This window comes from Suncus etruscus, chromosome 6 (assembly GCF_024139225.1).
Source record: "Suncus etruscus isolate mSunEtr1 chromosome 6, mSunEtr1.pri.cur, whole genome shotgun sequence".
NCBI lineage: Eukaryota > Metazoa > Chordata > Mammalia > Eulipotyphla > Soricidae > Suncus > Suncus etruscus.
In genome coordinates, this window is record NC_064853.1 from 100,566,038 (window position 1) to 100,589,798 (window position 23,761).

At 36.3% G+C, this 23,761-nt stretch overlaps 1 protein-coding gene and 1 pseudogene across 1 annotated transcript in view; one reads left to right on the top strand and one right to left on the bottom strand.

The window, feature by feature from the left end:
• The window catches only part of STAG1 (stromal antigen 1), a 363,983-nt gene that overhangs the window by 116,520 nt on the left and 223,702 nt on the right, over positions 1–23,761 (top strand). Inside the window, exons 3-4 of the mRNA XM_049775919.1 lie at positions 1,589–1,691; positions 16,113–16,277. Coding sequence (XP_049631876.1) covers positions 1,589–1,691; positions 16,113–16,277 — 268 coding nt within the window. The remainder of the gene's footprint in view (positions 1–1,588; positions 1,692–16,112; positions 16,278–23,761) is intronic.
• Positions 9,645–9,763, bottom strand: LOC126012359 (uncharacterized; annotated as a pseudogene).

Here is a 23,761-nt window from a genome sequence, read left to right on the forward strand (position 1 = left end):
TTTTATAATTAAAACATGTTAATATTTTCTATTTCCTGGAACTTTTTATTGGCTGGGGAGTCTTTTGAGCCACATCCAGAAGTGCTCAGGAACTCTGCCCAGGGATCACTCTTACTGGGACTCAAGGGGGTGACTTTGTGCAAGGCAAAGGCCCTATCCTTGTACTATAGATCCAGTCTTCTCTGGAGATTTTTTATTAAAAATTACTATATATATATATAGTAGAAACTAGTAATATACTTCTGTCACGTACTTTCCAATTCTATTTTGGTATTTTCTTGAAATTGGCTTAAGTGGGAGTGTGTGTTCCATAAATCTCAGCAAGATTTTGTTTATCTTGTTTATTATTTTGTTTATTTATTGTTTTGTTAGTTATCTATAAATTTTATTTTATTTTGGAGGTGGGAGAGTTGGGCCATACCTGTCAGTGTTCAAAGGTTAGTTCAGCATCAGTACTCAGAAGTCAATCCTGGCTGTGCTTAGGTGATCATTTGGGGTGCTGGGGATTAGAATCAGGCCAGTCTTGTGCAAGCAAATGTCTTACCTGGTAGTACTATTGCTCTGGTCCTATCAAAATAATGGATAATGATTATTAATGTGTGTAGTTATGATAGCACACGAAGAGAAAATATTTTTTTCATTATTTGAGAATTATAATCTTATTTGGTAAAGTTGCTAATAATTTTGAGTATTTGAAAATAATTTGATAAAACTACATTGACTAATGTAAAGTTCTAGCAGATATCTTTATCATTTCATATGTGAACTCTTCATTACAGTCATCACTTATCAACCATCTTTCATGTCAGAACCTTCCTTGCTCAACAGTACAACCATATATTAGCTGTGGGTAAGAGTTTGTCAAATTACCAATACCACTTTATGTGATTTTTACAACTATATACAAATTATATGTTGCATAACCTCTGTATCTTTACCATTTCCAATAACTTACATCTATATTTTAAAAAAAAACCTTAAACATTTATTTGAAATCTATGATTTCATACTTTCATAAAATGAAAAAAAAATTCCTTTTTTTCCCCCCCTCCTGGGTAGAGGGCATACCTGCCCTTGCTCAGGGATTGCTCTTGTAAATGTGCTCAGGAATAACTTCTGCCTATGCTCAGGTAATCATAGGGGTTACCAGGAATTCAATGAACCCACGTTAGCTGTGTATAAGGCATGCACCCTTCACTGTACTAGCTCTCTGCTTCCAAGGGGAAATTATTTTTTTAAGCCTTTATTTTCATAAAGAAAAATTAACCACTGTAGTTATTTCTTGAATATATAATTGGCATAGCAGCTGCCATTTCCAGTGTCATTATTTCCTTTTTTTATTAGTTCCTTTTTATTTCTATGTTTGAGTCTTTCATTTCTTATATTTAAGGTGATATAAAATTGGAAGAGTACTATTTTTAATTTGCTAAAAGTATAATATTATGTATTAGATTTTTTATATAAATACTATATTTTCAAGCAGTAATATAAACAACTTTTTGATCAGTGTAAAAGGATATAAGCAAAGTATATGCTTAGATTATGACTTGCTTTGTTTAATAAAATACTAAAATAATATAATTTTCAGGGATTCAACTAATGAAACTACTGCCCATTCGGATGCTGGGAGTGAACTTGAAGAAACAGAGGGCAAAGGAAAAAGAAAAAGGGGTCGTCCCGGCCGGCCTCCAGTATGTATTATGTCTTGTCATCTTTGTTTATATATGATTTCAGAGTAATGCGGTAAGATAGTTGTTAATTTTAATACTGTTAATATTTTTATTTATTTTTTATTTATTTTTTTTTTTTTTGGTTTTTGGGCCACACCGATTTGACGCTCGGGGTTACTCCTGGCTATGTGCTCAGAAATCACCCCTGGCTTGGGGGGACCATATGGGACGCCGGGGGATCGAACCGCGGTCTGTTCCTTGGCTAGCGCTTGCATGGTAGACACCTTACCTCTAGCGCCACCTTCCCGGCCCTAATACTGTTAATATTTTTAAAGTTTATATGATACATTTATATTTTTTAAGACTTAAAAGTTGTACTACCTATTGATAAGGAAAGGAAATTTATTATAGTAACATTTTTGCTTTTCAAATTACCCTTTCAAATGCTCAGTGGTCCACATGAATACATAGAGATGTGGCTGGTTTTATACTCATCTGGTTTTAAAATGCAGCTCTGATTTCCTAGTACCTCAATATGCATTTTGCAACTATTAGTTTACTATTTGCAGCCAGTTTTAAATTATAGTTTAATACAATTGGTATAAAAATTTTAGAATAGCTCTAGCTATTATTACTTTGAAAGGATATCTATAAATTCTATGCAAATCCATTAATCATTTTTATATAGTATATTTTTAAAAATATATTTTGAAAAATCTTACTGTCTTTTTATTTTTTTTATTTAAACTATTGTGATTTACGAAGCCCTTCATAGTAGGATTTCAGATATACAGTAAATCAGGGCCATTTCTACCACCAGTTTTATCCTCCCTCACCAATGTTTCTAAGAAGAATGCATCCTATATGACCCTGAGCCCCCTGGCCTGTCAGTATAACAGACCCACTTTAAGTTTAGATTGTTATAATTTGGGTCTTTTGACTTCGTTGTTTGTCCACTTTGGCTTGGATATTTAGTTCTATTCTTTTTTTTCCCCCTCCACCAATGCACCTAAAAATACTTCATCCTGGCCCTCATTTTTTTTCCTTCCTATTTTATATAAAAACACAGAAATATGAGGTAAAAGAAAGTACTCTGTGTTGCAAAGGTCTATGAAAAAGGTGAGAACATCTATCTAAAAAAAAAAACGGGGGGGGGAGCTTTTTGCATAGGTGCAGCAAAAGTTGGGGAAAATAAAAAGGGAAAAATCTTTGGCCTAAAATCAAGGTGTCCTTCCCAAGAAGCATCCTGGAAATAGACCAATTACAGACACTGGGCATACTAAGTTAAGTTGTCTAACCCCAGGAAAAGTTCTCAATCTCAGTCATTGCAGTCAGACTTCTATAATTAAAGGTCTTGGTTTTTCCACATATCCTATGTTAAATTCAGGTGTCACAGAGCATCTTCTGGTTTCATCTCACTGTTAGGTGGCAGTGTATGGGAAACCTGGCCTGAAAGCAAGTTGTTGCTGTTTCCAAGTTGTCAGATTGTCATATAAACCCACCTTGGAGCAGGTCAGTGTCAGGGCAGCATTAGGTAGGGCTTTCCCCAGAACAAGTTCAATTCTTGGTGCTGGTGCAGAAAACCGTGCCAGTTCCAAAGATGGAATGTAAGAGTCTAGGTGAACAACCAATGTTCGATCAACTGAAGCTTAAGTCAAGTCACTATGACAAATGTTTAGGGTGAAAGCCCCCTCTACAATATAAAATTTATGAATTTCTATTCCTATTAGATAAGAACTTTCTATATGTAAGATTCCCCATTTTAATGTGTCTATGCAGAAAGCACAATGCCACATGACACTACTGGTGCATATGGGGGTAAAAATAACAATCTAACTAATCCCTATAACCAGGTTCTAACATGAACTCAAAACACAAGAGAAACTTATCTACTAGAATTCCCTACTAAACAAATCCAAAAAAAGAATAGGGAAAACTACATTTACATAAGGAAATACACAATAAGAATTAAGCCTATTAAGAAAATACACATATCCCCTTTAAGTTTTTTTGCAGTAATCTGTGGGAGAAGGATAAAATCTGGAGCACACCTTCAGCCTGCGATGAGATCTTGTGGAGTCTGAAAAACTGCTTGTAGTTTCATGGATCAGGAAATGTTCTTGTGCTGAGGGTCTCTCAGAAGCTTAATCCAGTAGTGAGCAACAAACAGTTCACAGTAAAGAGAAGTAGTAGAAAAGGGGCTGCCGAGAGCAAATCAGCAGCAGTGGCAGTAGCATCTTCTTGTACCAAGGCATGTTGGGCTGGGAGGTTGTCCTTTTGCTTTGGGAGCCAGCTGGCAGCTAGTCGGAGTTGGGGGTATGTTCCATTTCCTGAGGAGTTAAGAACTGAGGGCAAAAAGGGTTAAATAAGGAGAAATAACAGATCAGAGGTGAGAGAGCAAAAAGACAGAAAAGGATTTATAAAGTGGTAAGCAGGGAGGGGGAAAAGGAAGGGTTATATATAATGGGAAGGGCCATATATATATAAAATGAACAGGCATTATGTACAATACAGATAGACATTAGACTGATATAGAGATGTTCACCACACACGTGTGCACACACAGACACTGAAGATCGACCAATAGGTTGCAGTTGAAAAAACTGACCCAGGTGGAATGGGTCAGAGTGCTTAAAAAATAAAAAGCTGGCAAGTCAGATAGAAAAGTTTTCTAATTCCTAGGCAAATCATCATTGGTGAGGGTGAACTTTTGGGGTTTTTTTTGAGGGGGACATACCCATTGACACTCAGGGATTACTCCCAGCTATGAGCTCAGAAATCACTCCTGGCTTGAGGGATCATATGGGACACCAGGAATCGAACCCTGGTCTATCCTAGGTTGGCTGGCATGCAAGGCAAATGCCCTACTGCTGCGTATCTTCTGCTCCAGCCCTGGTGACAGTAAACTTGCTGGAGAAAGGCTCCTGAGTTAGATTGTGCATAAAGCATTCTTAGAACAATCATATTTTCAAGTCTATACTCAGCATATGTTAATGAGCACTATAAAAAAAAGGAGTCCACACCATGAAGTATGATCTAACTGGTCTTGAGCATCTCCAAGTTCCTTTTCTGAAAGCAGAGTAAAAACATGGGCATTATGGCTTGAATTGAAAACAAATCGCAAAAATATACTAAATGAATGTGCACTATAGCAAGAGTATGGTATGCAGTTGCCTTTTCCAGTGGTATCTATGGACATAAATGTTAGATCATATTAGTAGACATAATCAAATAAAAATATATAGATTAGAATATTCTTCAAGGGGTAGAGTGATAGCATAGTGGTAGGGTGTTTGCCTTCCACGTGGCCAACCCAGACAGACTCTGGTTCGATTCCCGGCATCCCATATGGTCCCTCAAGCCTGCCCAGGTATGACTTCTGAGCATAGAGCTAGGAGTAACCCTTGAGTGCCCCTGGGTGTGACCCCCCTCAAACAAAAATAATATTTGTCAAGACATAATGATCACTGTGTTTGGATATATAATATCCAAACATATATATACACACACACACACACACACACACACACACACACACACACACACACACACACACACACACACACACACACACACACACACACACACCACTGTAATGCAAAACTAGGGTGACCAACCTATATCTCCAAGCACCAATGTAAATAAAAAAGATGAAAGAGTTATTATAGATATCAAAATTAAAATACTAAATCATTTTTGTGTTTGTTTTTTGGGTTTTGGGCCACACCCAGTGACGCTTAGGGTTTACTTCTGGCTATGTGCTCAGAAGTTGCTCCTGGTTTGATTCCTGGCTAGGTCCTTCTGGGTCAGCCACATGAAGGCAAAAACCCTACCGCTGTGCTATCACTCCAGCCCCCTAAAACAGTCTTAAAATGAGCACTGTAGTGGGAGTCCATGGCTTCCATACGCATTCTACATCTGCCAAAGTTCAGGGGGTCACTCCTGGCTCTGTGCTCAGAAATTGTTCCTGGCAAGCTCAGGGGACCACATGGGATGTTAGGAATCGAACTAGGTTCATCCCAGGTTGGCTGTATGCAAGGCAATTACCCTACAGCTGTGCTGTGTCTCCCCAAGGGCAGTCATGTTTTATCTCTTAACCCTCCCATCCCTTAAATTATTATTTTAAAGGTCACTTTAGATATCATTTCATCAGTAACTATGATTTTTTTTTAACCAATTTAATTTTTTGCCACACACCAGCAGTTGTCAGGACTTATTCCTGGCTTTTCACTCAAGGATCATTCCTGGAAGGTTCTGGGTAGAGGCTGGGAGCAGGACATAAGGGGTGCTGGGCACTGAACTCAGGTTAGTCATGTGCAAGGCAAGAGGGCTTGTTACCTGCTGTTTTATCTCTGTGCCCCTTTGAAATATATTTTTAAAAGTTGGCTTAAAAAATCAAGTTAGTGGGCCAGAGAGAGCATGGAGGTAGGGCGTTTGTTTGCCTTACATGCAGAAGAAAGGTGGTTTAAATCCCGGAATCCCATATGGTCCCCTGAGCCTGCCAGGAGTGATTTCTGAGGATAGAGCTAAGAGAAACCCTTGAGCACTGCTGAGTGTGACCTAAAAACCAAAAACAAACAAACAAACAAACAAACAAAAAACATCAGTGGGGCTGGAGAGATAACACAGTGGTAGGGCATTTGCATTGCACTCAGCTGACCCAGGACAGATGATGGTTCAAACTCTGGCATCCCAAATGGACCCCTGAGCCTGCCAGGAGCAATTTCTGAGCGCAGAGCCAGGAGTAACCCCTGAGCATCACTGAGTGTGACCCCCCTAATCACATTAGTGTCATTACCATATCTAAATTAACAGTATTTTATTAAGTTCACCAAATAGCATAAAGTTCTAAATTATTTATTAAATGTATATTTAAAAGTACATTTTCTTTGAATGTTTTTCTTTTTTACCAGACACACTTTGCTGTTCTAGGGGCTTACATTTGGCTCTGAGCTCAAGAATCCCTCTCTGCAGCCTCAGAATCATATAGAGTGACATGGTTAGGTGCCTTGGTTAGATGTCTGCAAAACAAAAACACCCTTCATTTAAAGCACTCCATTTAAAGTTGTATGCAAATTAGGGCAACCAGTCAAAATTGACTGATGCCTATTAATATAGGTTGGGTAGGAGTCTAGGATGGAGCAGGTATGGAAGGGAATCTGGGAACTTTCCTACATTTGGAGGGGTTGGAAGGAATTTGACACTGATTATGGTATGGGTACTGCATCATTGTATGTATAAAACTCAACTATGAATAACTTTGTAAATCACAGTGTTTTATTTTAATAAGTACAAAAAATGCTGGATAAAATTGAACAGTTAATATAGTTCCTCTAAGTACCATGTAATTTTTCTGAGACTGCAGTGATGTGACAGTGCTTGCTTTAGAAGTCATGCATATAGGTTCAATTTGTAAATAAAACTGAATTTGCTTTAAGGTAGGAAAATAAACTGCCTGCATGAGTAGCTTATTTGAATTTGTCATCCCTCATCCTTACCCCTAATTGAAAATTCTTCCTGTAAGAGCTTTAGGTCTTTCTTAAGGTAGACTTGACATCTGCAGTGTTATGTCCCCACTATTGCACAGACATACCACATAGTACTAGCAATCAGGATTAACTCACTTTTGCAGTCACATATAGAGCTTTTGTTTAAGACTATTAGATTGCTGCTGAGACCTTTTTTCTTTTTCTTGGGGATTTTTGAGCCACACCTATTGATGCTTGTTGTGTATGTAAATATTTTGGGGGATTACTATGTTGCTCACCCTAATCTGATTAGGTGATTGTGCCCTACCCTAGGGTGTGACCTGGCATTCTGCCCCCACCCTAGGGTAGGACCTGATTCTGCTTCCACCATTGGTTGGTATCTGATCCCACCATGGGGTGGGACCTGACTCTGGAGTATAAGAACAAGGGTCTGTGGAAGGCGGGGGCTTTTGCTGGCTGGAACTGAATCTGAGTCTTTGGACTTCAGTTTTGTCCATCCGAATAAAGCAAATATTTCCACGAGCCTGATTGTCTGCGAGCTGTTTACCCGCCGTTTCACCTCAGAACCGTGGGCTAGACAGGGTGGCAGACGCGTGCTCCGAGCTGGAAGAAAAGGGCCTCATTCTCCATCCCACCATCAGTCAACCTCTTCAGGGGCTGACCTGCTACAATGCTCAGGGGTTACTACTGGCTATGCACTCAGAAGTCACTCCTGGCTTGGGTGACCAAGCTATGGGACGCTATGGGATTGAACCTTGATCCTAGGTTAGCCACATGCAAGGTAAACACCCTACACTTGCACCACCGCTCCAGCCCCTATTTTTTTTTATATTAACAAAAAGTATTAAAAATATTTTGGGGCAGCTGGAGCGATAGTGCAGCAGTAGGGCATTGGCTTTTCACATGATGTATCCAAGATAGATCACCTGCATCCCATGTGGTCCCCCAAACCAGGAGCGATTTCTGCACACATAGCCAGGAGTAACCGCTGAGCATCACCGGGTATGGACCAAAAACCAAAAAAAAATTTTTTTTTTCTTTTAAATTTTCTGATCTAATAAATAAGACAGGTATTTAACCACCTGTGGACTGGTGTATTATAAATACACTTCAGCCTTGCAGGCTGATTGTCCCTAGCCTCTGACCACTGACAGTTTCTTGCATTGTACCATTTGCTTTAGAATATTTTTTTCTTGTTTTCCTTGTCTATAAACTATGTGCATCTTATGATCAAGTGCATCTTATAGAGCAAAAACATGCTGTATCTATTGTTTTCCTGAAAAGCTGAAGTAAATGGCATTCCCACCAGCAGTGAATGAGAATTCCTTTCTCTCCGCATCTCTGTCAGCACTGATTGTTCATTTTTGTGATGTGTGCTGTTGTCTCTGTGGCATGCGATGGTACCTCATATGTGTTTTGATTTGCATCTTCCTGATTATTAGATGTGGTGCACATTTTCATATGCCTTTGGCCATTTGAATTTCTTCTTTGAGAAAGTGTCTGTTCATTTTTTGTCCCCACTTTTTGATCAGGTTTGATTTTTTTTTTTCTTGTAAGTTCTGTCAGTACCTTGTATATCTTGAATGTTAGCCCCTAATCTGATGGGTATTGGCCATCTTGGGGTATTCTTTGTATCCTAGTCACTGTTGCCTTTGACATGCAGAAGCTTTTCAATTTAATGTAGTCCCATTTGTTTATTTCGGCTTCCACTTGTTTGGACAGTGGTGTTTCCTTCTTGAAGATGCCTTTAGTCGCAATGTCATGGAGTATTTCACCTATGTGTTCTTCTATATACCCTGTGGTTCCGGGTCTGATATTAAGGTCTTTAATCTATTTGGATTTGTCTTTTGTGTGCATGGTGTTAGATGGAGGTCCAAGTTCACTTTTTTGCAAGTGGCCGACCAATTGTCCCAACACCACTTGTTAAAGAGGCTTTCTTTTCTCCATTTTGCTTTGTTGCTCCTTTATCAAAGATTAATTGATTGTATACTTGGGAAACATTCTCTGAATACTCAAGTCTACTCCATTGATCTGGGAGTCTGTCTTTATTCCAATATCATGCTGTTTTAATGACTTGCTTTGTAATACAATATAAAGTTGGAGAAAGTGATGCGTCCCATCTTATTTTTTTGTTTGTTTATTTGTTTTGGGCCACACCCGGTGATGTTCAGGGGTTACTTCTGGCTCTGTACAATTTTCTATCCTTTTGATTTTCTGGAGGTATACTTTATAGGTCTTCACATGGTGTATCCTGGAGAATCACCTATGTGCATTTGAAAAGAATGTGTTTTCTAGTTTTTTGGGGGGTGGAGAGCACTATATATCTCCTTGGCCACTTTCTTACATTTCTCCTTACAGAACTACTATATTCTTGTTAGGATTCAGCCTGGTTGACCTATCAAGGGTTGCCAGGGTGGTGTTGAGGTCTTCCACTTTTATTCAGTTGCTATTGATGTCTTCTTTCAGATTTGTCAACAATTGTATTAAATATTTTTCTCGTCCCCCATTGGATGTTACATGCTTGTGTGTCATCCTTACACAGGGGCCATACTGATTTTCTCTGTATCATTTCAATTTTAGTATATGTGCTGCTGAAGCAATCACATGGGTGCGTATATATTTAGGAGTGTGATTTCTTTCTGTTGTATTTAATATCCCCTGATTATTACAAAATGTTCATCTTTGTTTCTTATAACTTTTAAATTTAAAGTTTGTCATGTGATATTAATATTAATATGACCACTTGAGATTATTTAAGGGCGTTGTTTGTTTGGATGATTGTTCTTTCAATCTTTGATTTTGCGTCTATGTTTGTTCTGACTATTGAGGTGTGTTTCTTGTAGGCAGCAGAATGTTGGGCTCAGCTTTTTGATCCAATTTGCCAGTCTGAGTCTCTTAACTGGTGCATTTAATTCATTGACCTTGAGAGAGATAATTGCGGAGTTTAATGATTTCTTTATGTAGGACTTTTGTTTGTTTTTTTGTCTTTTCTTTTAGTAGACCTTTCAGTTTGTCTTTGAAGGCTGGTCTTGAGTCTTGGTTTTTTCAGATGTTGCTTATTCTTGAAGCTATGTATGCTTTAAACCTTTAAACCTGAATGTGAGTCGCTGGGTGAAATGTTCTAAGTGAAGCATTCATTTCATTGAATTTTTATCACTATCCTACCACTTTCTTTGGGCCTTTAGCGTTTCTTGTTGTGATAGGTCTGCTGTAACTTTAAATGTAATTTTTCTTTTTGATCTTGCTTCTTTCAGTATTCTATCCCTATCTGTGGGATTCTTCGTTGTTTCTAGGATTTGTCTTGGGATGCTTTTCTTCAGCTCTCTTAGCTAGCTGGTAATCTTCTGGCATGCAGTATTTGTTTGTATGCCATCTTTAGCTCTGTGAGTTTCTCTGTAATGATTTCCTTGACTATTGATTCTTCCTGGGTCTTTGGGACTCCAATGATTCTCATGTTGTTTCTGTTGATTTTTATCAGAGACTTCTATTTTTGTTCATTCTAATTCTTTGAGCATTTTTTCTATTGTCTTTAAAAGACAATATTATTGTCTATTTGCTTTAAAGCTCTTTCCCAATTTTTTCTGTTGTATGGTGTTGCTATGTATCTCTCAGCTCACTGATTCTGTCATTAGCTGCTGTTACTCTGTTAGAGAGGCTTTCCAGTGAGGTTTTTGTCTTACTGAGTGTTTCAGTCCTGTTATTTCAGTTTGGAGTCATCTCATTTTTATTTTCATATCCTTTTATTTCTTATTTATAGTTCTTTCATCTGTTCCTTGCTTTCTTTGAGTTTTATGAGGATCCTTAATTTTGCTTCTCTAAACTCCTAACTGAGAGGCTAAGTAAGTGGTTGGCACTTTGAATCATCCTGGCTGCCATCTTTATTCTTTATGTATGGTGGAGGCCTGCCTAGTTTCCTCATTATTACACTTGTCATGTGGTGTTTTCCATGTATTGTGCTGCAGTTTATTAACTAGAAGATATGTGTCACCGCAAACTGTTCTCTAGCTTCGCCCTCCCTGAGCAGGTAGGTAAGTTCACATCTGTTGATGTACTCTCAGGATCTTTCTGGGCATGATGGCTCATTGCAGCAGCAGTGGCATGTCAATATGCTATCAGGGTCCAAATGCATAAGGAGTGGCTCAGGCTCTGCCCTTCCTGGCAAATCAGTTCACCTCTGTTGATGTGCCTTTAGGACCTCTTCTGGGCAGGGTGTTTGTGGCAGCAGCAGTGGCAGTTCAAATGCCACAGGTGTCCAAATGCACATGGCGGGGCTCAGGCCAGGCTTGCTTCTTTCTGAAAGGTCTTTTTCTTCTCATTTAGGCCTACTGTAATTAAAATTACAAATCTCTGTACAGGGGAGTAATTAGTATCTTCTCCTGTGTGCATATGTACTTTGCTTTCCACTCTTTTAGCAGTTATTATTGTCTACTATAGATACTTTAACTTCCTTTTCCTTTGTTTATAGAGGCTAAACTACATAAAATCGGGCTTTGGTATGATTTGTTGATTGAATGAATGTTTCTTTCATTAAATCATTGTTCTTTTTATTCTTGTTAGTTTTTAAAACTATAGTTTTTGACACAATTACTAGAATTCTATATTGAACTCAATATAGAATTCTATAGATTCTTCATGCAGAATATCTAAACATTAGTGTTCTATTACATTTTTAATTAATTACATAATCATGTGATATATAGTTTATATATTACATACTTGTTATTTTTGAATGATATATATATCTACAGACATGATAACAGAGTGTAACAGGAATCCTCTTAAAGTCAAGGATATGCTTTTGCAGTATAGTGATGTAATATTTGACCTATGCTGTATACTTCATTCAGATTTTGCCTATATTCTAATAATGCCATTGATACAAGTGGAGTGGTCATTAAGATCCAATGAGATTTAACACATTTTTGTCATATGAATTTTGCTATATCTGTAAATATCCCCCAAATTCTTTAGTAATTAAATAATGCTGACAAATGTTCTCAAATAAATTTTGCTGTAGAGCTATTACTTTTTCAATTGTAAATTCTCTTTTTGTTTGGTTTTTGGCTTTTAGATGTCTCCTGTACAGAGCTAAAAACAGTTCCTAATCACAGTTATATAAAATTGGATAGAAACAGTTCCTAATCACAATAAAATAAAAAAAAATAAGTTGATAACTTTTATTGTGGGACAGTTCTGGCAATACTTAGAGGTTAATACTGGTTCTGTACTTATAATCATTTAAAGTGGTGCTCAGGGATAAAATTCACCTTGAAAGACATATGTACAGCCCTTTTGAGTTCTCTCTACAGCCAGAAACAGATAAAGCTTATCTATATTTAAAAAAAATAAAAAGAAAAGCTATGAGTCAAAAAGATGGCATAGGAGATTTAAATCACCTGCCTTGACTGTAACTATTTCAAATGGTACTAGTTCAATCCCAGGCACTGCAAATGGTCCCTAGCAATGACAGGTGTCACACCAAAGGACAGAGTCAGAAATAGTCAGTCTCTAAGTGTATTGGTGGTACAGTTCAACAGATAAAGAATTGAAAATCTCAGGTGTGTGTATATATATATAACCGTGAACCTAAGGTATATTTTGTATTTTTTATGACTGTTCTGCAACATTCTTTTATCCTGTCAATAATTTCATGCTTGCTAAAGACAGTTGACAGAAGAGATGAAGTCATGAAATTTTCCTATACGTGGATGGACATGGAATCTATTATGCTGAGTGAAATAAGTCAGAGAGAGATAGACGCAGAATGGTCTCACTCATCAATGGGTTTTAAGACAAATGAAAGACATTTTTGCAGAGACAAAAAGAGAGGAGGGCTGGAAGGTCCAGCTCACGACATGAAGCTTACCTCCCCTCCCCTCCTTCCCCCACCCCTAGTGTAATGAATATAATCCTACTATACATGTGTAGGGGGCCAGATTTTTTTTTTTTTTTTGTCACACTTGGCAGTGCTCAGGGTTACTCCTGGCTCCACGCTCAGAAATCGCTCCTGGCAGGCTTAGGGGACCAAATGGGATGCCGAGACTCGAACCAATGACCCTCTGTATGAAAGGCAAATGCCTTAACTCCATGCTATCTCTCCAGCCCCCAAGAATACATATTATTTTGTAATATTAGAAATAACTTTAGTGGGGCCAGAGAGATAGCATGGAGGTAAGGTGTTTGCCTTCCTTGCAGAAGGACAGTGGTTTGAATCCTGGCAGGCCTGGATCTATTTCTGGGCCCTAAGCGCTGCTGGGTGTGACCCAAAAACCAAAAAAAAAAAAAGAAATAACTTTAGTCTATTGATAAGATTTAATGATTGTCTTATGACCAGAATATGATGTAGTAACTAATTGTTTTTATATAATTAGCTGATGGTATAGTTTGTTTCTTTACATGTCTTTTTACCACAAAACTTGAAGTGATAGTAAAGGTTTATTGTAGTATTGATTTTTTTTTGGAGGGGGGCCTCAGGGGTTACTCCTGGCTATGCACTCAGAAATCACCATTGAGAAGGGGTCTTGGAACAGTACAAGTAGTTAAAATTTGAATTAAATACAGATTTGTGTTACTGTATCAATATAGACTTGTAATGAGAAGTTCTCTGGGTTTTGGTTATCCCATAGTTCCCAGAAGGGAAAGGAAATTTCCATTCCCCCTATCCAGCAGGGACAGCGGGGGGGGGGGGGGGAGAGGAAGGGATAGTTCCAATAGACTCAATCCGCAGTAAATAATCCACACAGACAAGAAGGTCAAACACAAAGCTGTTTACCAACTTTAACTCCAACTCTGGAGCTAACCAGCCAGCAAAAGGCTCTCTCCTCTCAACCTCAGCTAGTATTTATTCTAGATCCAAACAGCGTCCCTCCCCCTAAAGGGGGTAGGGGAAAGACAGGCAGAAAGAACAGATACAAAAGAGAAATACTATGTAGGCCTCTGTATACCTCACATAGACTTACCATTGTAACAAGTGTGCAATACTGGAGGCAAGGTGATCAGAATAGGTGTAACTTCCCAAGATGTGATGTATAGGGTAAGTTCCTGGACTGCCTGTATTTTTTTTTCTTTTTTGGTAATTCTAAAATTTTAAAATAATTAAAAATTCTTAGTAATGTAAATTATATTTAAAATATAGTATTAAATATTTAAAGCTAAACAGTAATATATATTAATTCATATATACAAGTCTCATAGACTTAACTAATGAGAGGTGGGAAAGAGTACTATGAAGAGACAGGAACAGAAAATGAAAGTATTTGAAGTATTGTAACTGAAAATGCAAGGCAAGCACTTTACCCTATACTTTCTTTCTGATCCCTGAGAAAGAATTTAAGTTAATCAAGAGTATAAATATTGGGAGTAAAAAGATAGATAACAAGTAAGTAATGTGAATGAAAAGAAACTTTAAAAGGAATAAATCATGTGACCTATTGAGGAATGTAAAGAAATGTCTATTGAACAACTTTTGATTTTTTTGGTAAATTTATTGAAGTATTAAATTTAACCTATGAATGAAATTTGTGGGAATAATTGTTGCTAATATAAGCAGTTCTATCAAATTCCTTTGACTATAAAGGCCAACAGATAAGGTAGAAACTGCATTCTTTTTTTTAAAGTTTGGGGAGATGAATGTTAATGGATGAAAAGAAAGTCCTTTCCAGCAAGAATGCTTTCTTTATGATACTTATGATACTTAGATAAGTTCAACATAAATAAGTTTCATGATTGGTAAGCACTTTAGTAGAGGGAGAAGTTGAATATGCAACTTTTCCAAAAAGTCATTTTTTATTGAATGAGACGTTTTTAAAATAAAATCTTTATTTAAGCACCATGATTACAAGCATGATTGTAGATTTTTGAGGAGGATGTAGGAACATACACTTTTTTTTTTATTTTTAAACAAAAACGACTTCTTTAAACAATTGTTAAAAAAAAATTTGTTGGGGCCAGAGAGATAGCATGGAGGTAAGGCGTTTGCCTTTCATGCAGAAGGATGGTGGTTTGAATCCTGGCATCCTATATGGTCCCCTGTGCCTTCCAAGGGTGATTTCTGAGCGTGGAGCCAGGGGTAACCCCTGAGCGCTGCTGGGTGTGGCCCAAAAACCAAAAAAAAAAAAAAGCGAGGCCAGAGATATAGGTTTTTGGGCACACCTGGCAGTGCTCAGATTACTCTTGGTTCTTTGTTCAGGAGTCACTTGGCCATGTTTAGGGGACCATATGGGGTGCTGGGGGCTGAACCCTGGTCAGCAGCATGCAAGGCAGAACTCCCCACCCACTGTGCAATAGTTCAGGCCCCTCCCATTTTATTTATGGGGAATAGTGCCAGAGGTCAAAGTAGGTGCTCTATTCCTTAGTTGCACATGCAAGCCCTAAGCATGTTAGAAAGAATGAATGTCATGGCTATGATGTTCAGCATTGGCATTGTTTTTGTTTTTGTTGTTGTTGTTTTGTTTTTTGTTTTTTTGTTTTTGTTTTTGGTTTTTGGTTTTTGGACCCTACCTCTGCACTGCCGCTCCAGCCCCAAGCAATATTATTGTACCAATATAAATACCTTTTAAAAAGCTTGATCTTGGGGCTGGGGCGGTAGGATGTTTGCCTTGCACGCAGCTGACCCAGGATGGACCTCAGTTCAATACCTGGTATCCCATATGGTCCCCGAGCCAGTAGCGATTTCTAAGCACATAGCCAGGAGTAACCCCTGAGTGTCACCGGGTATGACCCCAAAAACAAACAAACAAAAAAAGCTTGATCTTAATACGTTTGCTTAATTTATCCTTTGCTATTAGTAATTCTTTTTTACATTTGTAATCCAATTAAAATTCTGCTTTTGGTAAAGTATTTTGTTTCTTATGTAGAAAGGCTAAGTTTCACAAGGTTAAATGTAATTGAAATGATTCTTTGTAAATCAAAGTTTGCCTATATCTAATTCAATTTTTTCTCATCTTTTATTTAGTCTACAAATAAGAAACCTCGAAAATCTCCAGGAGAGAAGAGTAGAATTGAAACTGGAGTTAGAGGGACAGGTCGTGGAAGAGCTAATGGGCACCCTCAACAGAATGGCGAAGGGGAGCCTGTCACATTATTTGAAGTAGTGAAATTGGGGAAAAGTGCAATGCAGGTAAATTTTAAGTTCTAATTTGATTTGTAAAGCAATATTATCCACAAACCGTTTGGAAGAATCTGTTAGTGTATGTATTTGCTCATACTCTTGTTGATCTTGTAACTTAGCACTTTATCCTAAAGATTCACTTTGCTTGATTTGTCGAGTGTCAGGAAAAGATTTTGCTTTAATACTAAGGTATTTAGGTTATATACTATGTAAAATGATTTATGTATAACAAAACTAAGATAAATTTTACTGATGTAATGAAAATTTCAAGAATATGTACTTTTTAGATTATAAATAAAATCAAAGTATATCTAAAAGGATATAAAATAATATTTTGAAGTAGTGAATTTGGAATAACCACAATTGAAATTTCAGTTATTTATATATGTGGTCCTTTACAGCAACCTTTTATTTTTCTGTATTTAATCAACCAATACAATTAAATACTCTTCAAAAGAATATTCTGTTCTAAGAATGTTTATTTTGTTTCCTTGTTTTTGGTTCACACTTAGTGGCGCACAGGGTTTACTCCTGCCCTGTGCTCAAAAATCTCTCTTGGCAGGCTTGGGAGACCATACAGGATGCCTGGGATAGAATCCTGGCCCATCCCAGGTTGTTTGCATGCAAGGCAAACACCCTGCCGCTGTGCTATCATTCTTGCCCAATATTCTAAGAATTTTTATGGGGTCTAGAAGAGAGGAGTTTAAATGTTAATAAACACATTTTCTATTTTAAAACACAGAAGAATATCTTGTTAGATTTCCACTAATTTTTATAAGGAGAAAATATTCTTTTTGTGCATCTTTAAATATTTTTCATTTTAAAATTTAATTTAATTTAAATATTTAACTTTACTTCTATACTTTTTTCCACTTTAAAATAGTAGGAATGAAAATAGTTATTTCCTAACTATATAGTATCAATGTAATATTCACAAAAATTTCTGTCATCAGCAATATAACCTGCAATGGGCTATTTTATATTTAAGAATTGATAATATAAGTGAAAACTGTAATTATTTTATTTTCTCATAGCTTATTACTTATAGCTCTTTATGTCTGCTCTTTCTAGCTCTTTATATCTATCTTATAGCTTATTGCTTATAGCTCTTTTCATCTGCTCTTTCCATTTTTATAATTTGTTTTGTTTTATTTTATTTTTTTGATTTTGGGATCATACCTGGTGACGCTCAGGGGTTACTCTTGGCTATGCGTTCAGAAATTGCTCCTGGCTTGGGGGACCTGGTGATCGAATCTGGCTAGCACGCACAAGACAGATGCTTTATGGCTAGCGCCACTGCTCCAGCCCCATTATATTAATTTTAAATTCAAGTATAAATTTTTGGTAATTTATGAAGCAAATTTATGTTCAGAACTAAAAGAAGGCAACTTGCAATTAGTTTTTTTTAACCATTATTTTCTTGAACTCTTACAGTCTTAGTGTTTACTACTTCGTTTTGTTTTGTTTTGTTTTTGGACTATACCTGTCGGCACTAGGGGTTACTCTTGCCTCTGCTTTCAGAAATCACTCTTGGCAGGCTTGGGTGACAACCTGGGATGCCACGTGCAAGGAAAAGCTCTGCCCTCTGTGCTAATGTTATTCCGGCCTTGTATGTACTACTTCATAGTATGCTACCTGATTGTTCAAGGGTCTTGGAATTTGTGCAGGAAGAGGTGGTATTAGTGGCATGTATGGGATAGTTTAAAAAAAAAAAGCAGAATTTTAAGTTATTCAAGCATTGAGCAGTTTCTTAGTGACTAATATAAGCATTATGTAAAATTGTATTTTGTCCACTGTGGTTCACATTTTCTTCTTTACATTTTAAAAGAAAACTAAACTACAAAATATTAATTTAGGATGTGTACTTTACTGGTTCCTACATTTAGGTGGAACAAGCAGAAAAAGGAAGACGTTTTTTCCATTTAAATTTTTTTGTTGTCTGTATCCATTTAGGCATCCTCTGCATCCCAACTTGGGATGTTTAATTCCTTTTTATTTCATGGAATTTTCTTATCTCTGAAGAGTCCTCTAGTTGTCTCGTGTTTTGTTTCTCCTAATTTTTATAAAATTTTACCTAAGAAGTCTCTTTTCAGCAGTTTTATCTTAAGTAAAATCTTATTTTGCTAGTAATTATGTAAGTGAAGGTAATTTTATTGCATATCCTATTGTTCAGACTATCTTTTACTAATAGGAATGAGATGGTGCATGTTCATTATTCACTATTAATAAAATCTAGTCACAGTATTCAAAATAAAAGTGACTAATAAAATATTTTTCCTTTTTGTTCAATTCTGTGTTTTCAATAACTCTTCCTTAGTTCTATTTCATGATACAACTTTTCTGCTGAATTATTTTCAATTTGTACTTTATGAAAGTAACCAAGATGTTGGTGCCTTCCATAATTTTGTTTTTACCATCTTTTTAAGCTTAATTGTCTCTAGACTGAAATGTGTCCTAAACATTTTTACATTGTAATTTAAATTTTTTCCTGCTATATGTATACTTTCTAATTGTATTGTTAGTCTACATATACTGGTAGTTGGATTTAGCTTTCTATTGTGGGCATTTTCTCATATGACTTTACCTAAAAATTTAACACGTAGATGGGGCCAGCGAAATAGCATGGAGGATAAGGCGTTTGCCTTTCATGCAGAGGGACGGTGGTTCGAATCCTGGCTTTCCAAATGGTCCCCCAAGCCAGCCAGGAGCAATTTTTGATCAGAGTCAGGAGTATTTTGCCTTGTGAGCTGTGTCTCTGCCCCAATTATTTTCAGTTATACTACTCACTAAACTGGTTGGATTATTATTGGCTTAATTAGTTTTTGTTTGTCCTGCTTAACGTGGAGTCTATTAAAAATAGTTCTTTCAAGAGACATATTTAAAATAGACATAGGATCTTTTGTTATTGTTGTTGTTGTTTTGTTGGTAGTGCTCAGGGGCTACTCCTAGCTCTACGCTCAGAAATTGCTCCTGGCAGGCTCTGGGGACCCTATGGGATGCCAGGATTTTAACCACCTTACCTCCAGGCTATCTCTCCAGCCCCAAAGATAATAATCTTATGGAAATACTTTCTTATATAACACTGTTATCACTGGAAACAATCATTTTAATATTCAAGAAGCTCTTAATTTGAATAATAGCACATCAAATTCTTGTATGGAATAAAGGGCCAAAGGAAAGACCACTGGTTCTTTTATTAAGATCTAAATTGAAATACGTATCTATTAACCTGGTTATAAACTAGATCTATAAATCTGATTTTGAGAAGAGATAGTACAGAGGTAGAGATGCTTACTTTGAATAAATCCAACAGATCTAGATTTAATCATGGTGCCATATATGGTTCCCTACGCTACCAAGTATGATCCCTGACTACAGAGCTGGGAGTAAGCACTGAGTATTTCTGGGTATAGATCAAAAACCCATAAAAAGGGAAATAAAAATCGGGGTGAGGGGGTTTGTTTCAGCCATACACAGCTATGCTCAGCATATTTCTGGCTCTGGACTCAGGAATCACTCCTAGTGGGCTGATGGGACCATATGGGATATTTGGAATCAAATCCAGGTTGGCCATGTGCAAGGCAAGCAACTTGGCTCCTGTGCTATCACTCTGTGGTGCTCCTTCCGCTACCAATTTTTCAAGAAGGTCTAAACTTATATTTTATGATCTGGTTCTGTAGTGAAAAGAACAGGATACTTGAAAGGTGGGAGGAATGAGTAGTAAAAGAAGTTCATTGAGATGTAAAGTAGTGAAAGAAGAAATTCAGCCTAATAAAAATAAATTAATTTTATTGAGTAAATAACATTATTAGATGGCATTAAAGGGAACATTGATACATTGGATTTTATTAAATTTTCACTTAGAAAAATATAGTGTACAGGAGTAAGTAGCTATGAAAGAACAGTTGACTAATTTTGATATAGATTGAAGGATTATAAACTATGCTAGAGAAAGAAATTAAAAAAAAGAGGGAAACAAAGAGCCATAGGTTTTGAAGAAAAAATAATGGAAAAATTTCCAACGCATTTCCTCAGGTCAAATATTGTCGCCAGTACTAAGATACGTTAAAACAATAAATAGATATAACTGTGACTTGCAATTTACATTGGTCTCAATAAAAATTATTTAATATATTAATAGGTATTATTTGTATATCTTTTAATGTTGATGATTAAAAATTGAAATGTTTCAAGGAATGCCATGTCTTGTTCTCTGACTACAATGTATATAATGTTGACATTATACAAAGAAATGCCCCTTCTAAATTATATTTTACTTAAGAGATCTGAAAAGGCACTTTCAAGTAATTTATCTGTTAAAATACACAGGGTTAAAAAGGGAATACTAGTGAAAATGTTGTGGGGAGCTAATTTATTTCTTGGATAAATGTTTGGTCTTTATTAATATTAAGACAGTAAAACTTAGAAAGATAGCAACTTAAAATAATTGGGATTAAAAATAGTAAAATTAGGGCCGGGTGGTGGCGCTAAAGGTAAGGTGCCTGCCTTGCCTGCGCTAGCCTTGGACGGACCGCGGTTCGATCCCCCGGTGTCCCATATGGTCCCCCAAGCCAGGAGTGACTTCTGAGCGCATAGCCAGGAGTAACCCCTGAGCGTTACCGGGTGTGGCCCAAAAACCAAAAAAAAAAAAAAAAAAAAAAAGTAAAATTAGAAATGAAAATTAAATAGAAAAATAAATTATAGAAGTGGACAAGTAAATCAAAACAATGACAATTGGAATTCTGGTTTGGGATGGTGAGGTGTTGGACCACTCCCACCAGTTCTTAGGTCTTACTCCTGGCTTATGGTCAGGGATCACTCTTACTGGTGCTCAGTGACAATATGGGATGCCTGGGATAGAAGCCAGGCCAGCTTTATACAAGGCAAATGCCCATCTACTGTACTATAACTCCAACGCAGTAGTGCTTATTTGTTTGTTTAACTTAGATCAATAATAGAATCAATAGAAATAAAAACAACCAAAGTAATATAAAGACTATAAAAAGTATATTTTATGCAAAGCATAAAATACAATACTCTTAATGATAGCATTTCATGAATATATTGTTCCTGCACCACATAATCCCTCTTTCCTTCATAGATCCACCACCTGGCTTTCATGTCTTTCTCACTCCTACCTCCAGTTCTGTATATAGGCCAACTTTAAGGTTCTGTTGCTTTTGCTTATTTATTGCACCCATACTATTTTTTTTTTTAATATCCCATTCATGAAGGACATTATTCTGTATCTGTCCATTTCCTTCTGAGTTAACTTCTTTCAATATGATCTTCTCCAATTTCATCCATGGAGAGGCAGATAGTTTGATTTTGATTTTATTTTTCTTATAGTTGAGTAGTATTCTACTGGTTATGTGTACATGCATATACACTTTTTGTTTGGTTGATTTTTATTTATTTATTTATTTATTTATTTATTTTGGGCTATACCCAGTGACACCCAGAATTTAGTCCTGGCTCTGTGCTCAGAAATTACTCCTGGCAGGCTCAGGGAACCATATGGGATGCTGGGAATCTAAACTGAGTCAGCTGCTTACAAAACCCACTGTGCTATTGCTCCAGCCTCAATCAGTCATCTATTATATACTCAGGTTGTCTCCATGATAAATAACACTTGATAAATTAGGAATATGAGTGAAGCTTCTTAGTCATATAAAGGATTATTTTAATTATCATGTCAAAAATCGTAAACTACATTACCCTCCATCCCCAGTTCCAGGAACACAAACCTAGAAACTGACAACATGGTAGGCATGTTTTCTACTATTTAGCCACTCTTCTGTTCTTTCATTACTTCTGTACAGTGAAATTTAGGCAGTTTAGAGGCAAAATAATTACAGTACTCAGTCCTTATTATATGAATCTAAGTATTCAGTACTTAATATAATGGAACCTCTAGACAATGCACTGAACCCCCTCCCCCCCATGCACACACCAAAGTAGATAGAGGAAGGTTAAGATGTAGAGATGAAGGAACATTATAATTATTTGAAATCAGGTACAAATATTTATATATTTGTATGCTGTACAGAAATATAGACATATTTAGAGAAACCACAGAATATTAGAGCTAAGAAAAGTGACTAGCAAATTTCTAGAGAAAATGAAATTTAAGAAAAAAAGAATTGCCTTCTGTATAGTTAACACAACCAATTACAATGTGTAACAGTAAACTAGACCCCATTGGAAAATAAATTAATTTTCTGTAAGAAAAATACCCAAATTCTTACTTCATACTCATTAAGGAACAAAAGTAGTTAGAATATATTAAAAATCATTCAGGCTTATATACTGATCAAAACAGTATGGTATTAGAAAAAAGACTTTTTTGCTATGGGTCAGAATATTATATCCAGTGACAAACCCCCAAGTATATGTTCAGTTAATTTTGGACAAAGGATTCAAAACAGGAAATTGAATAAAGACAGCCTCTTCAACAGTGGTATTAGTACAATTGGATAGCCATATGTGTGAAATTAAAGCTTTATATCTCTCACCTAACACAAAAAATCAATTCAAAATGCATTAAAGATCTTGAGATCATACTGGAATCTATAAAGTACATTGAGGAAAATAGGCAAAACACTCTCAAGTCTTAGACCTGGAAGGAGTTTCAATGGTATAATGCCAATAATAAAGGCTACAGAATCAACTCTGAAGAAAGGGTCTAAAACAGATAGCTAGCTTGAGTGTGAGAAAATATTTGTGCTCAACACATCAGATAAAGAGTTATATAATATACTTTACATATACTACAATATATAATAGTATAATGTATAAGATACTCTAAAATAAAATTATAATTATTAAATCATAATACATGATATAATATACCTATATAATATTTAATATACTATATAATATAGTTTATAATTTATAATATACTTTATATCTTTAAAGTACTCATGAATTAACACCCCCCAAATCTAAAAACCCCATCAAAAATTGGAGAGAGGAAATGAACAGAAGATAAATAAAACAGATGGCCAGCATTTATATGAAAAATACTCATCATCTCTTATCATTAGGGAAATCCAAATGAAGACAAAATGAAATATTAAACACCAGCAAGGATGGCACATATCAAAAATCTGGAAACAGTCTGTGTTGGTGGGGTGTGGTGAAAAATTTTTTTTATTCACTGCTGGTAGGAATGCTGTCTATTCAACCCCTGTGGAAAACAGTATGGAGGGTTCTTGGTAAACCAGAATCAAACTGCCGTATGATCAGCAATTTAGTTTTTAGGAATCTATCTTCAGAAAATAAAAACATTCATTCGAAATAAACATATACACACTACTATTCATTGCAACTTTCAGTACAGTAGTTAAGAGTTGGAATTACCCTAGATTTCCAATAGACAGATTAGTGCATCATGAAGATGTGGTGCACATAATAGAGGGATATATTAGATAGCTGTAAAGAATCAAGCAATTTTTTTGTAACTAGGTATGAGCTCTGAAGAAAAAATTAAC